Raw genomic sequence first — 14,558 nt, forward strand, 5'->3', positions numbered from 1 at the left:
CCTTTAACACCTATACAGGGATTTGGAATTACACAGGGCCCTGGAGATCACTACCTGTGGTAGGCTGCAGTCCAGAGAGTAGTAGTCAGGCAGGGTCAAACCAGGAATTGCGGAACAGGGACAGAATCAGCAGACAAGGACGTAATTAGAAACAAGCAGAGGTCAAAACCGGATCATGCAGCGAGGTATAAAAACAGCAGGCAGAAGGGTAGTCAGGAAACAAGTGGTAATCAGCACACGAAATCAGAGGACAGGACGAAACAGGAGCCATAATTTTCAGAACTATCTCTGGCAGAGGTCAGCAGACAGGAGGGGCATTATAAAGGGTGTGGTGTCTTCCCATAGGCTGTAGCTGAATGATGGTACTTCAGCTGGGAGACACCCACCACCTACAGTCAGCCAGTGGCACTGCAGATCCCCAGGAAACCCAGACCAGTGGATGAGAGGAGTCTGCGCCCACCAATGCTGCTGGCATCGACTCCTCTCCTATCACCAGCACTATCCACGGCAGGAACACGGCGTCGCCTGGTGATCGGAGTAGACATCGATGAGCTGACTCCGGTGATGATGTGCTGCCCCCGTACCAGCAGCCGACGCTGCTCGGGCCCGGACCTTCAGGGGTGGTGGCTCAAGGGTCTCCGGACCCGGGGGTCTCGCGGACATGCCGAATAAAATGGGGGATGTAGATGTACGGGCTAGGCCGTAATAAGTTCGTGACGCCACCCACAGTGTGTGGTGAGGTGGGACACCACCGCTGCTGTTACGGGGCACCCGGGGGAGATGTTGTGCAGCAAGTTGTTAACCCCTCCGTGGGCAGGGATGGTGGCCCCTGGACTTGGTTGGCGAGTGCAGGGGATGGCGACCGCATGGGGTGCTGGTGTACTCACAGCTAGAAACACACACAAGTCTCTGGTAAACCAAGGTGATGGTGGCCGCTGCCGCGACCGGTTGCGTTCGGTGTCCCCCACCCGGCTGGTGGTCTCTATCCTTTTCCTGCACTGCTTTTAAGTAGAAATGACTTCCCAGTATGAAACGTAGGAGTCCGCTCCCGGCTGGATGTGGCCTAAGGAGCCGTGCCCTCAGACGCTGGCCCGTGGGATCTATGGGCCTTGGCGGTGACCTCTTATCCCTAATTGGTGGGCTGTTGTCTTCTATGAGGGACTTTGGGTGGGACAGAACCTCTAGTCTTGGCCTCAATTGGTTAATCAACCAGCTCCAGTTGATTCTGGTTTCTGGCTTCAGGGTCCGAGTACCCCCCTTTGTGCTATGGTTTCCGGGTCGGCTCCCCGTGTCGGTACCGGCAGGCTACAACCCTGGCCCGGTCCACCTCGGTTCCACCTAGCTGTCTTCCCATCTCCTGCTGACGGAGACCACCGTCTGCCTCCTAGCCAAGGCATCAGGGCTCCTACCCTGGAACCTGTCAGTCAGCTTCAGGCCTGACAGACAGGCCTGACCTCCACTCACACTGAACTACTAACTGATCTCAGCTTAACTGCTTGTTTTCCCGCCCCTGGGCTGTCTAGACCCCTGGGTGGGCGTGCGCCAACCGCCTGGCCACGCCTACTGGTGTGTCTATCTGTCCCTTAGGGGGGGTGACTAGGTTTTAATGGTTGGCTGTGTGTTTCCTAGTGAGGGAAGGTGTTATGCAGGGGCCTATTTGTGACTACCTAGTTTTGCCAGGGCATCACACTGACGTAACAATATGAGCCTTTTCAATCACTACTAGTTTTTAAAGGTGTTTGCTAAAGGGGCGTGGCTCTCAGGATACTCAGGGGCGTGTATTTAGAATGTGCTGCATACTAAGTCTGTGAGCCACTCCCCCTAGGAAGAATCATAACGAGTATTGCTGAAAAAAGGCTCATAACTCTGCAACCATATGATGGATTTTAAAAAAAATGCTCAGGGCAGGGTTGCAGCGGGAATAAAATAAAAGCAAAAATGGTCACGTTTGCCCTGGTGACAAGTTCACATTAAAGGGAACTTGTTTGGTTAGAATTCTCCATGTAGTAATAGCCGAGGAGGCTAAAGGTTATAATTACATTACAGATCATTTAAGTAGGATCAGTCAGTGGTGCAACCAGAACATAACATTCTAATCACACAGTGCCCGCTCCACATCAGTCATCAGGGCAGGGTATAGTACTGGGTAGTCCTAGCTGTTCTACAGTCATGCCCATTGGTCACTTAACTGACGTCCCGTTGAACACACTCACAGGCTAAGTGGGACGTCAATCAGGTGAACAATGGGCATGAGTAGAGAATATTTGGGACTGCTCAGTGCTGTACCCTGCTGTGATGGCTGAAATGGAGCGGCACTGTGAGATTACCACTGACCAATCATCTATTAGACTGAGATCATATGGATTGTAGTTATAAGCCCCCAGGCTGCTCTGCCATTGCTTACATAGGGAATGCTGACCTTATAGCTTCTATAAAAAGGCAAAAAATTATACTAAATGCTATTGGGTCTCCTGCTAGATCAGTATAGTATGACCTATTTATTTATTTATTTACTTTTATTTTATTTTAAATATTCTGTATGTTTTTGTTTTAATTCAGGGGCGGTAAACTCATTCAACTAACATACTGGAGGGTGGAAAAAAGCAAAAAGAATATCCAGCACCTGAACAGAGTCCCACAGGAATAAATAAAATTTAAAAAACATTTATTGAAAAATGATTAAAAAATACAAAAGATTATATTAAAAATTGAAAGGAAAAGCGTGACCTTACGCGTTTCAGATAATACAAATTAGGTCTTTAGTTATAGGTTCTCATTCTTATATTTATACTGGAGGGTAGCATCGATAGAAGTAATAAATCATTCATACAACTAATAAAGAGGTCAAAACCAGGGGGGTACATATAGGAGCTAGCTGCCACACTCAAGGCTCTGGTGCCTGAAGGGGCCATTGTGATAAATGTGAAGGCATCAGTGTTGTTAATGTCACTTAGTAGGTGATGATCCTGTTACTGATTTGCTGTTAGAACCCTCTGTGTATTTTTTTTTTTAAATGACTCCATGTCTTATTCATATTCTGACTCTCCTACTATCTCACCATAGAGATGTAATATGGTGAATTTGCTCTAATAATGTGTAATAATGTGAAATTGCTAGAATGGGATTCTATAAAAAAATACCATAGTTCCTCCAGTGCTGTGTTCCTCTCCAACATGGCAGCCAGAGCTTCTCCCCCAACACTTCCTATGTTGTTGCCCACCAAGCTGAAAATTAAGAATAAAGTAGTTAGAATTCAGTAGAACAAAATAGAAATGTTAAATATGTAAATGTAATATATATAGTTTTAATATTGATCTTTAATTGCTAGAGAAGAATAGATCTTTAGTCTTATCTATCCCCACCCCAGCGTTGGTCGTGCCCGTCAGACACTGAGATGTTGGCTGTCACCGATGCAATAATCGGGGTAATTGGTTTACGCTTTATTAAGCTATGGTCCCCACCCCCTACCTCTTCACCAGGCCCTACTCCGCCTTCCGGGCCCCACCCCGCCTCTTCACCAAGCCCTACTCTGCCTCCCAGGCCGCCCCACCTTTTTACTTGGCAACTCTCCAGTTCACTTGGCAACACTCCAGTCACCACCGCTGCCACTGAAGCAGAGGGGGTCAGCCAATTCTGACATCTTCAGTGATATCAGACTATCAGACGCTGACGACCCGCCCTCTGTTCCTCTTGAGGTTTATACTGCACTTGCGCTAAATAGGCTGCCATGTGCAGTACAAAGAGGAAGTCACCACAGAGCGCACCAGGGTTTGAATGTTGGAGCCGCCTATGGTCGGTGAGTATACTCTGCATGTGTATGTCTTTTGGCTCCTGTTCCCTGCTCATTCATAGCACCACACCGTATATACAGGTCCTCACTATATTATGTATTACACTGTGTCTGTGTATACTACATGTATAATTTGTGGATGTGTGTACAGTATAGTTCTGTATATACATTATATACAACCTGCAGCTTCTATTCTGTATACAGCCAGCAGCAGTCTGCATTGAACATACAGCCATTATGTATATAGACAGAAGCAGACTCTATTGTGTATTCAGCCATCAGCAGCCTCTTTTGTGTATATGGCCCACATCCGCCTGTAAACAGCCCAAAACATCCTCTATTGTGTATACAGCCAGCATACCTCGTGTGGATTACGTCAGACCTGCAGGGGTGTTTTTGAAGTGAATAAAGTGGTGAAAGAGGGTATTTTTTTGTCTTTTATTTCAAATAAAGAATTTTTTTGGTGTTTGTATTTATTTACTTTCACTTACAGATTAGTAATAAGAGGTCTCATATATGCTCCCCATTGCTAATCTAGGGCTTAGTGACAGCTGGGGACTGGTATTAACCCCTTATTACCCCAATTACCAGGGCAATCGGTATGAGCCGGGTAAAGTTCCGGGACTATCACATCTAATGGATGCGACAATTCCTGGGTGGCTGTAGGTTGCTATTTTTAGGCTGGGGGGTGGCCCAATATGCATAGGTCTCCCAAGCCTGAGAATACCATCCCCCACTTGTCGGGCTTTATCTTGGCTGGGTATCAAAATTGGCGGACCGCACAATGTTTTTTTAAAATTATTTAAATAATTAAAAAAAAATGTCACATGCGGTTCCTACTATTTTGATACATAGCCAAGATAAGCCCATGACTGGGGCTGCAGCCAGTGGCCGTGGGCTCTATCTGTGCTGGGTATCATAATATGGAGAGACCCTACGCCAAAATTTTTATTTGTTTTTACTGTACGACATAGACCCGCAGACAGCGCCTGTGATTGGTTGCAGGCAGACGCTGTCACACAGGTTGATGGTGCATCTGACTGCAACCAATCACAGACGTCAGGATGGCCGGTGGGCGGGGAAAGCAGTGCAAATCCAATGAAGGTAATGAGCAGCCCTGGAAGTGAATGGGTGGCTGTGGGAGCAGATACAACCGCGCCGGAGACTTGGTAAGTATGAAGCTCTTGATTCATTCTTATTTTCTTTATTTTTACTTTTTTTTTTATTTCCTGATCACCACTCAGAATCCCGGGCCCGGGTCCGGCACTTAGGTAAGTTTGAAACCGCACTGATCCGGACTTTTACAGTCCAGGTTCATCCATCACTAATCGTAACATCTAAAAACACAGCTTGAGGATACAAAGAGAAGAAATCATTTTACTGGATATGGAATATAATATACTGAAATGATTCTCCATGAATTCTGCTAATCTACAACCTTATTTTATTGGCACATAAAATAGGCAATAATTACCTGAGCCATATCAGACTCTTGTTATCCTGTAGAGCCTCTGCAATGGCTTTTGCCCCAACATTTCCCACCTGATTCCCCCAGAGACTGAAAAATAAAACATTTCATTATTTTTGTTACATTTTCAACAGAAAAAAATGTCAAACCTATTGATAGTGATGTCTTTACTCACCCTAGAAACTGAATTGATTTGTTTTCCCGTAGACCTTCTGCTAATATCTGTCCACCAACATCAGTAATGAAGTTATTTCCAAGCCTATGGAAGAGATGTTCTTGGTTTTATGCATTTATTTGCAAATGCAGTAGCAGAGATATAAGTCAAAGCTTATGTACCCGAGAGAACATTCTGTCCATTACCTACCATGTGCATGGAGGCTTTTTTGCCATATTTTTTTAAAAATAGTAAAATGGCCCAATTTTTTTACTGCTCTTTCGCAAATTGTGAGTGCTTGTTGTAAAAATTGCTTAAGAGTTGATTCAAATGGGCGTATTTGCTTTGGTAGAAGGCCAAATTTACTTTGGCCAAACTCCTTTCCAAATTAAGCCCATACCAGATTATACTCCATTGATTAACTGTCCTAGTCCAAACTATTCCCTGGGGTATAAAATAGCATAGGCCAAACTATACCCCTCAAGGCCAGAATATACCCAGGTAACTTAGAAACTAGGTATAGTCTGTCCCATGCCACATTATAACTCGGAATAAACGCTATACCCAGGGGTGTAAAATAGTACAGCGCTTACATTAAACTAACAGTAGATGGTGCTGTACCATGTGGTTGAAGTTTTAAGATTTAAAGCAGAGGTCTCAAACACGCGGGCCGCGGGCTGCCCGTAGACACCTAGACCCCGTGATGATTGCGGCCCAGTACATACACGGGGCAGCTGCTGTCAGCACTTTCCGTCCAGCAAGTATAATTTGGAGCACCGCGCAGAGAAGAACTCCTCTACACAGCTTTACTAATGGTAGCTGCCGCCAGCCAATCAGAGGCCAGCAGCTAACGTGGGTGTATTCTGATTGGCCCGTGTAGCTGCCATTAGTAAAGATGTGAGGAGAGCAGCAGTGCCGCAAATCGCTACCCAGTAGAAAAATGATAATGGCGGCAGCTCCGTGTATGTACTGGGCTGCAATCGTTACGGGGTCTAGGTGCCTGCGGCTGCAAGAAGCAGGTAAGAAGCAGCTTGAGGGAATGGAGGAAAGGTGAGAAGAGTCTTTTTTTTTTTTTGTATGTGAACAACATCATAACGGGATATTACTACAGGATGGCACATTACTACCAGGGGGTACAATATGGACACATTACTACCAGGGGTTACAATATGGGCACATTACTACCAGGGGTTACAATATGGGCACATTACTACCAGCGGGCACAATATGGGCACATTACCACTAGGGAGCACAATATGGGCACATTACTACCAGCGGGCACATTATGGGCACATTACTACCAGGGGGCAATATGGGCACATTACTACAAGGGGCAATATAGGTACATTACTACAGAGGACAATATGGGCACATTACTACAAGGGGCAATATGTGCACATTACTACCAGGGGGCAATATGGGCACATTACTACAAGAGGTCAATATGGGCACATTACTGACAATATGGGTACATTACTACAAAGGGACAATATGGGCACATTACCACAGGGGACAATATGGGCACATTACTACAAGGGGACATATGGGCACATTACTGACAATATGGGCACATTACTACAAGGGGACATAAGGGCACATTACTACAAGGGAAAAATATGGGCACATTACCACAGGGGACAATATGGACACTATACTACAGGGGACAATATGGGCACGTTACTACAAGGGTACAATATGGGCACATTACTACAGGGGACAATATGGACACATTACTACAGGATGGGGACATTACTAAAGGATGAGGATAGAAATATAACTACAAAATGTTTGCCAAAATTACTATATATTGGCAATTGTAAATCAATTACTTACAAGAAGGAGATCAAATGTAAAAAAAAAAAAAATGAATTTTTTTCCCATAAAAATTATTTTTAATATATAAACTGAAATAAAAAAGTGCACATTTATTATAATAAATAGGCAAAAATGTACAAAAAGCGTGTTCCAAAGGTGTATAGAGAAAAATATGCGATCACTAAAAATGTCACTGGGTTCAGCAAAGAATGTGGCCCCCCAAATATTTTTTTTCTATGTGCGACTCTTATACTCAGCCAAGTTTGAGACCCAGCTTGAGGGAATGGAGGAAAGGTGAGAATAATCTTTTTTTTTTTTTTTTGTATGTGTATAACATCATAACGGGGTATTACTACAGGATGGCATATTACTACCAGAGGGCACAATATGTGCACATTACTACCGGGGGGCACATTATGGGCACACTACTACCAGGGGGCACAATATGGGAACATTACTACCATGGGGCACAATATGGGCACACTACTACCAGGGAGCACAATATGTGCACATTACTACCAGGGGGCACAATATGGGCACATTACTACCAGGGGGCACAATATGGGCACATTTCTACCAGGGGGCACAATATGGGCACATTACTAAAAAGGGTCAAGATGAGCATATTACTACCAGCAAAGAATGTGGGTCCTGATTTAAAGGGAATTTGTCACCAGGATTTTGAAATGTAAGCTGAATACATCATGCTGTGAGGCTTAAAAAAGTAAAAACATCTGTGTTTCTCTTATCTATGTATGAGCTATTGTTTAATTATATTAAATTAAATGCGCAGAGCAGACCAGCACGCCCCCTCCTCTGATTGACACATCACAGTCAATGCACAATCACTACTGAGAGCCTGGTGTGGGCAGAGACAGCTCCCAGCTCTGCTACACTCAATTCTAAGATAAAGTCAGAAGGGCTGCAGACAGTGATCTAAGATAAACGTGGTTAGTTTCAGAATTTCTTTGCCTACATTATGCTGGTCTGAGATGAAGTAGCAAAAACCTGGTGACAGATTCCCTTTAAGTTAGTTAGCATTCTCAGTTAACTGACCAGACAAAGCTGAATCCCCAATAAAATGTTGAAAAATTATGTACCGTACTTTTTGGTTCATAAGATGCACCGGATTATAAGACGCACCCCAAATTTAGAGGGAAAAAAATGTAAAAAAAATTGGGGTCTGTCTTACAATCCGGTGGTGTTTTGTTGGGAGTGGGCAGCAGCTGTAGTTAAGTGGAGTCACTGAAGGCAGGGCCACCGCCTGCAGTAGGGTGATGCTGCGGTTGGTGCAGTGGGTGTCCCAGATGGTCGCTGCCAGCGCAGTGAGGTAGGTAACTTTCAGAAAGTGTCCACGGTGCGAGCTTCAAAGAAATGGTGTCCAGAGCCAGCGCATGCGCAGATGGAGCTCTTGGATCAAGATCTCACCACACTTCCGGGCGCCATTTTCCTTAAGTCTGCTGCTGGGAGATGAATGAGTCAGAGGCAGCGTATGCACAGATGAGATCTTGAGCTGAGAGCTCCATCTGCACATGCATCGACTCAGGGTGCCATTATTTTAAATCCTCTCAACTGATATTTTGAGGATGGTGCCCACAGCCCCAGCACAACAACGCGCCTACAGCCCCAGGACAGCACAGCACCCACAGCCCTCAGTCTCAGCAGAGCGCCCGCAGCCCCAGGCAGCACAGCTCCCACAGCTCCAGAACACCTCAGGGCTCGCACATTGCTCCTGCGACCCCTCTCCACCACTCCCATGAGCAACATTCGGATTATAAGATGCATCCCTCATTTTTTTCCCAAATTTTTGAGAAGAAAAGTGCATCTTATAATCCGAAAAATACGGTAATTTTTGTGTATATCGCTGAAAGCTACTGATAGGGGTATAATATGGCCTGAAAGGTATTTTTTTGCCTAGGCCAATTTATACCCTGGAATATAATGATATAATCTAGCCTAGGCCACTTTACCTCAAATATAGTCTGGAGAGTGGGTACACTCTGGCCCGTTACATCGGTCCATATACAAATGTCAGTGCCTGGACTCCGGACTGACAGCACCTGAAATTACAGTCTCTTTCGTGTCTAGTCTATGAGGCTATAAGTTCAGGTCAGGAGAGCCATGGTTAGTCCAGGCCCTTGTGTCCATACATAGACCATGAAAAAAACTTGTCTAAACCTGACCTAACAACGTTGTTTTCGTCTCTAGCAGAGAATAAGTGCTTTGCTCTTTTAGAGGCACCGGAGCCAAGCTGCGACTACTCCTCTATACACCCTATATCTATGCCCTTGTGCCGCAGCATTTCACTATAGAACAGCGGACCTACAATAAATATACCACTGTTCAATTTTCTATACCATACAAGTGCTGGGTATAGGAATACAGAGCTAGATTTCATACTTATTGCAGCATGTGGTTACCTTAAGGCCAGAAAGTTCTGCTTGCGTTTCAGCATGTCAGCAATGGAATCCACACATCTATCTGTCAGTCTGTTATTATATAACCTAATACAGGGACAAACAACCTTGGTGAGATAGAGATGCACTGTAGTAACACGAGTCAGTAGATATCTTCACTTTTCATATACAAGAGAGGCGATCATGATTAGGTCACAGATTGCTATAGTACAACTGTTGCGGGCGGGGGCCAGACCGTAGCTAAGGGGCTGCTCAGGGATGCTCGGATCCGGGGCTTTACTGAGGCTCGGGCTTGAGTGGGGACCGAACCCAGGCTCGAGCAGCGGTCCGCCGCCCACAAGTGAAAAGGGTTTTTTTACAAGGGAAATTGTCTGTGACGCCACCCGTTGGTTGCGGTGATAAGATGGTGGCACCGCCACTGCCTCTGGGGACCGTGCCCGGGACTGATGGAGCGGGGCAGCAAGGTGGGATCCCCTCCATGGGTAGGGGAGGTGTAGTAGTAATGTGAGAGGTTACAGGGAGCAGTATTTTGGAGGCAGGAAGTAGAGCACTTACAGTTGGCAGTTGTGGTGCTGGATGAGGCTGTATTGATGTGGAGGGTCAGTAAATAGACAGTCTGTTTTGTCAACCAACTTGCCAAATGGCCGGTCACCTTTAACGGGTGTCTTCGGGTCCCACACCCAGATGTACAGCCAGGGCCCATCCTTCCACTCTCTCTGTCTGTCTCCCTCGTGTCTGGACTAGTCCGCTTGAATGGCCTCCGGACTGGGTCCCCTCTCCCGGCACCGGCGGGCTACAACCCTGTCCCGGTCGCCTCAGGCTCCCCGCGACCGGATCTCCATCGCTTGTGGGCCTCACTGCCACCTAGTCTGGTAGTCCGGGGATCCAACTCCCAACTACCCCCTTCTACAGGGAGCTCCAAGCTTCTCCCTGTCAGTGCTTCACTGACTACTACACAACTGAACTTAACTCCTCTCTCACGCTCTTTTTTTTCCTGGGGAGGGGGTGAGTAGGGCCTGATTGGCTGGTGTACATCTGTGTGAGGATTGTGTAGCTGCCAGGGAGAATTAACTCTTTCTGTGACTACCTGGTTTTGCCAGGGCATCACACAACAAGTTTCCCATATTTTATACATGTCTACAAGGTTTTCACAAGAATACAGGAGGCATGGATGTGTTCGTTTGATCACAGCAACAAGAAGAGAAGCCCCAGTAGGTCCCAAACGTGTACAAAACTTGGCCAGTGGTGACTTTTGTTATCCATCATTACTTATTTCAAACACTGTCTACTATGTCGCCATCTTCAGGATCTCGATATACCATATATCAGTAACATTGGATTTTTTTCTTCTATATTCAAGTAACGAGTCTAGTAACTAAAAAATGAAAAGCGCAAAAGGGGTCTCAATTGCTGATACATAATACAATTAAATATAATGGCATCGAAAAAATTCTTTAAAAATGCTTTTATTGGAAAAATGCATAAAAAAGAGCCAGAATCATGGCAGGTGAAATAAAACAATTTTCTAAATATGATTCTCAGGCTGCCACCAGAAGGAGCTGGAGCCCTGCAGGAAAAGATACTACACAGAGCTGAATCAGCATGGAGGTGGACAAACAGTGTGTGCTGGAGCACTGCCCTACTGAGTCAGCCAGAATACAGAGGCCATGTGGCGTGCGGGGGATGAGCAGGCAGGCCAGGTGATACACAGTACGGTGAGAAAGAAGACTGGAGGAACGAGCAAAAGTGGGGTCGAGGTCAGGCCGAGGTCAGTACCAGAGGAAGCAACCGAATGGGGAGGAAGGAGAAGGGGGAACCACTGGGGCTATTGTGGGAAGGAACACAGACAGAGCACAGGATAAGGATGGATCTGGAAACACAGGAACAAGCAATCACAGGCAAAGCAGTGCTAAGCTTATAGCCGACGCTGGTTCACCAGAGATGACAGAATTTAAGACATCCAAGCTCCAGGAGTGAGGCCCGAGAGAAGGCTCCACCCCCTAGCCATGTGGACGGGGAGGTGGAACCATGACAATGATATATATGATTGACCATAAATAGGAGGTAAGGAGGAGGAAAAAGAGAGATCCCACATAAGGAAAAATGTCCCCCTAAAAGGGCATAGGGTCATAATAAAGTGATAAGGATAAAAAATCCCAAATAAATATAATAGCCCAAAAAGCCAAAAATATATATATAACTATTATACAGGGAAGGTCATCCATAAGCACTCATTTAATAACCAAATAATTCAAATCCATTGACATGACTACAAATAATAACACAGTGGTAATGTAAAAAAGTTGGTAATGAGAGTGACTCATGGAAACATACCTTCTGTCAAAAGGGGTGGACAGAGAACCTACAGCGTGGAACCGGTCCCGACATGTGTTTCGCTGATGTGCTGCTTACCCTAACTGACCCTAAACTCCACTAGTAAAGGTATCCCACCACTGCTATCCACCAGTGCCCATTACGTGAATAAACACTGAAAGACAAACACAGGACATACAAGGTCAATAGACCATTTACAAAAATAAATAAACAAGGTCCCCGATAGTACAGCAGAACAAGCCTCACTGAAACCAAATAACAGATGGAGACTCAATAGTATATATATATATCCCAATGCCTATAGTGGTCAGAAAATAGGCTTAATAATTAGGGATGATCGAATACCTCAAATATTCGGCTTCGCGAATATCTGACTTATAGGTCGCCGCTATGCGAATATTCGATGCGCAATGTAAGTCTATGGGAAGCCCAAATAGTTCCGAATAAGTGTTATTCAGGTTTCCCATAGACTTACATTGCGCATCGAATATTCGCGAATAGTCGAATAGCGGCAACCTATTTGGCAAATATTCGTGAAGCCGAATATTTGAGGTATTCGATCATCCCTATTAATAATGTTTGCAGATGTAATATTTAGTTAGGTCAGAGCAGAGAGGTTCACTTAGCTTGTAAACACTCTGTACTATCCCGATGCGATTCACCCCTTCCTAACGTGATAAAAGAGGGATCATCAGGGGACTTTTTTTAGGACAGACCATTTGTAAGACACAGAGAGGATCTGATTCCCCCTGCACTCCTCAGGAAAGCAGTGATTGTGTTCTGCAGATGATTTTGATGTATGGGCCAGCAGATAATGCCAATGGTGACTGATAACATGGTTAAGAGATCATCTTAGATGATATCGAAATGCAGTGGGAAATAGAGGGCAATCACAGAATGATGCTGTTCTGTTAGAGAATAATATCCCTATAGACTTAAGATGCTGTGCCAGATTACGTATCAAGCTCAACCTGCAAAGATCCTGAATGAATCCCGAGTCCAGGTACAGTCTAAACACAGGGAGCAGGAGGTAGGAAAAAGAGCAGGGAGTCCGGAGACATATCCCACGTGTGCAGTCCAAACTCACTCCACCACCATGTCCGCAAGAGGGGTGAGAAATCTGGGACACAAAGCCCCTTGTAATAGTCAAGTGCCTAATTAGCATAGGAACAGTGCACTTTCTTAATTATTTTTTTAACCTCTTCATGATCAAGGATGTACTTGTATGTTGTTGGCTGGGTCTACACTGTTACCACGGGCTCGCGATAATCCCCACACATGTCTGCTGATCTGATCAGCACACATGTGAGATTAACAGGCACGGGTGAATAGGAGATCCACCCATGCCTTTTAACCCCTTAGATCGCACAGTCAAACTCTGACAGTGCAATCTAATGCGCTCTGGCAGGGATCACGCTGTCAACCTTGTCGCTGCCATGACTCACTTCCTGTGAATGACGGCAAAGCGCTGGCACTCACAGGAACACAGATTGCTCCTGATCAGAGCGATGCTGAAGCATCGCTCTGATCAGCAGAAGCGATCAGACAGTACAGTCATAAAGTCCACTTGGACTAGTAAAATCAGTAGAAAAAAGAGTTTTAAAAAGTATTAAAAAATAAAAACCTAAACGTTCAAATCACCCCTCTTTTGCCCCATTGAGAATAAAACAATAATAAATGATTAAAAAAAACACAGATTTTAAATTGCTGAGTTCAGAAATGCCCAGTCTATCAAAATATATAAAATCAATTAATTAGATCGATACTCAGACAGAGAGAAAAAAAAATCCAAACACCAAAATTATGTTTTTTTGGTCGCTGTAACATTGCATTAAAATGCAATAACACCCGATCAAAACATCGCAACTACACAAAAAGGTATAATTAAATACGTCAGCTCAAGATGTAAATAATAAGCTGTCACCGAGCCCCAGGTCTCGAAAAATGAGAATGTTATGGGTCTCGGAAAATAGCAACAAAAGCATTGATCTTAGCAAAAAGCATTATACACGGCTGTTAGGCAGGGAATCTTTGCATACACGTGCTGCTGGGTTGGAGGACACACGGGACCTGATAGGTTCCCTTTAAACACACTGCTATTATTTTGCACATATGTAGCAATAAAACAAGTATCTCCATGTCCGTCAACAGCCCATTGTCCATTAGTTGTCTTAGGGGTACTTTGCACACTACGACATTGCAGGTGCGATGTCGGTGGTGTCAAATCGAAAGTGACGCACATCCGGCGTTGCTGTCGAAATTGTAGTGTGTAAAACGTTTTTGATACGATTAACGAGCGCAAAAATGTCAAAATCGTATCATCGGTGTAGCGTCGGTCATTTGCATAATTTCGGAAGGACCGATGTTACGATGTTGTTCCTCGTTCCTGCGGCAGCACACATCGCTGTGTGTGAAGCTGCAGGAACAAGGAACATCTCCTACCTGCGTCCTGTGGCTCACGCCGGCTATGCGGAAGGAAGGAGGTGGGCGGGATGTTTACGTCCCGCTCATCTCCGCACCTCTGCTTCTATTGGACGGCTGCCATGTGACGTCGCTGTGATGCCACACGAACCGCCCCCT

At 45.2% G+C, this 14,558-nt stretch overlaps 1 protein-coding gene across 2 annotated transcripts in view; it reads right to left on the reverse strand.

The window, feature by feature from the left end:
- NOD2 (nucleotide binding oligomerization domain containing 2) overlaps positions 1–14,558 on the reverse strand; it is a 61,419-nt gene that overhangs the window by 7,671 nt on the left and 39,190 nt on the right. The window contains exons 6-9 of one of the 2 annotated variants that reach the window (XM_075326767.1): positions 9,648–9,731; positions 5,434–5,517; positions 5,265–5,348; positions 3,141–3,224 (exon numbers count right to left, since the gene is read on the reverse strand). In XM_075326767.1, the coding sequence (XP_075182882.1) occupies positions 3,141–3,224; positions 5,265–5,348; positions 5,434–5,517; positions 9,648–9,731 (336 nt within the window). The remainder of the gene's footprint in view (positions 1–3,140; positions 3,225–5,264; positions 5,349–5,433; positions 5,518–9,647; positions 9,732–14,558) is intronic. The other variant, XM_075326768.1, reaches the window with a different exon arrangement.

Source organism: Anomaloglossus baeobatrachus, chromosome 10, assembly GCF_048569485.1.
Source record: "Anomaloglossus baeobatrachus isolate aAnoBae1 chromosome 10, aAnoBae1.hap1, whole genome shotgun sequence".
NCBI classification, from domain to species: Eukaryota; Metazoa; Chordata; class Amphibia; order Anura; family Aromobatidae; genus Anomaloglossus; species Anomaloglossus baeobatrachus.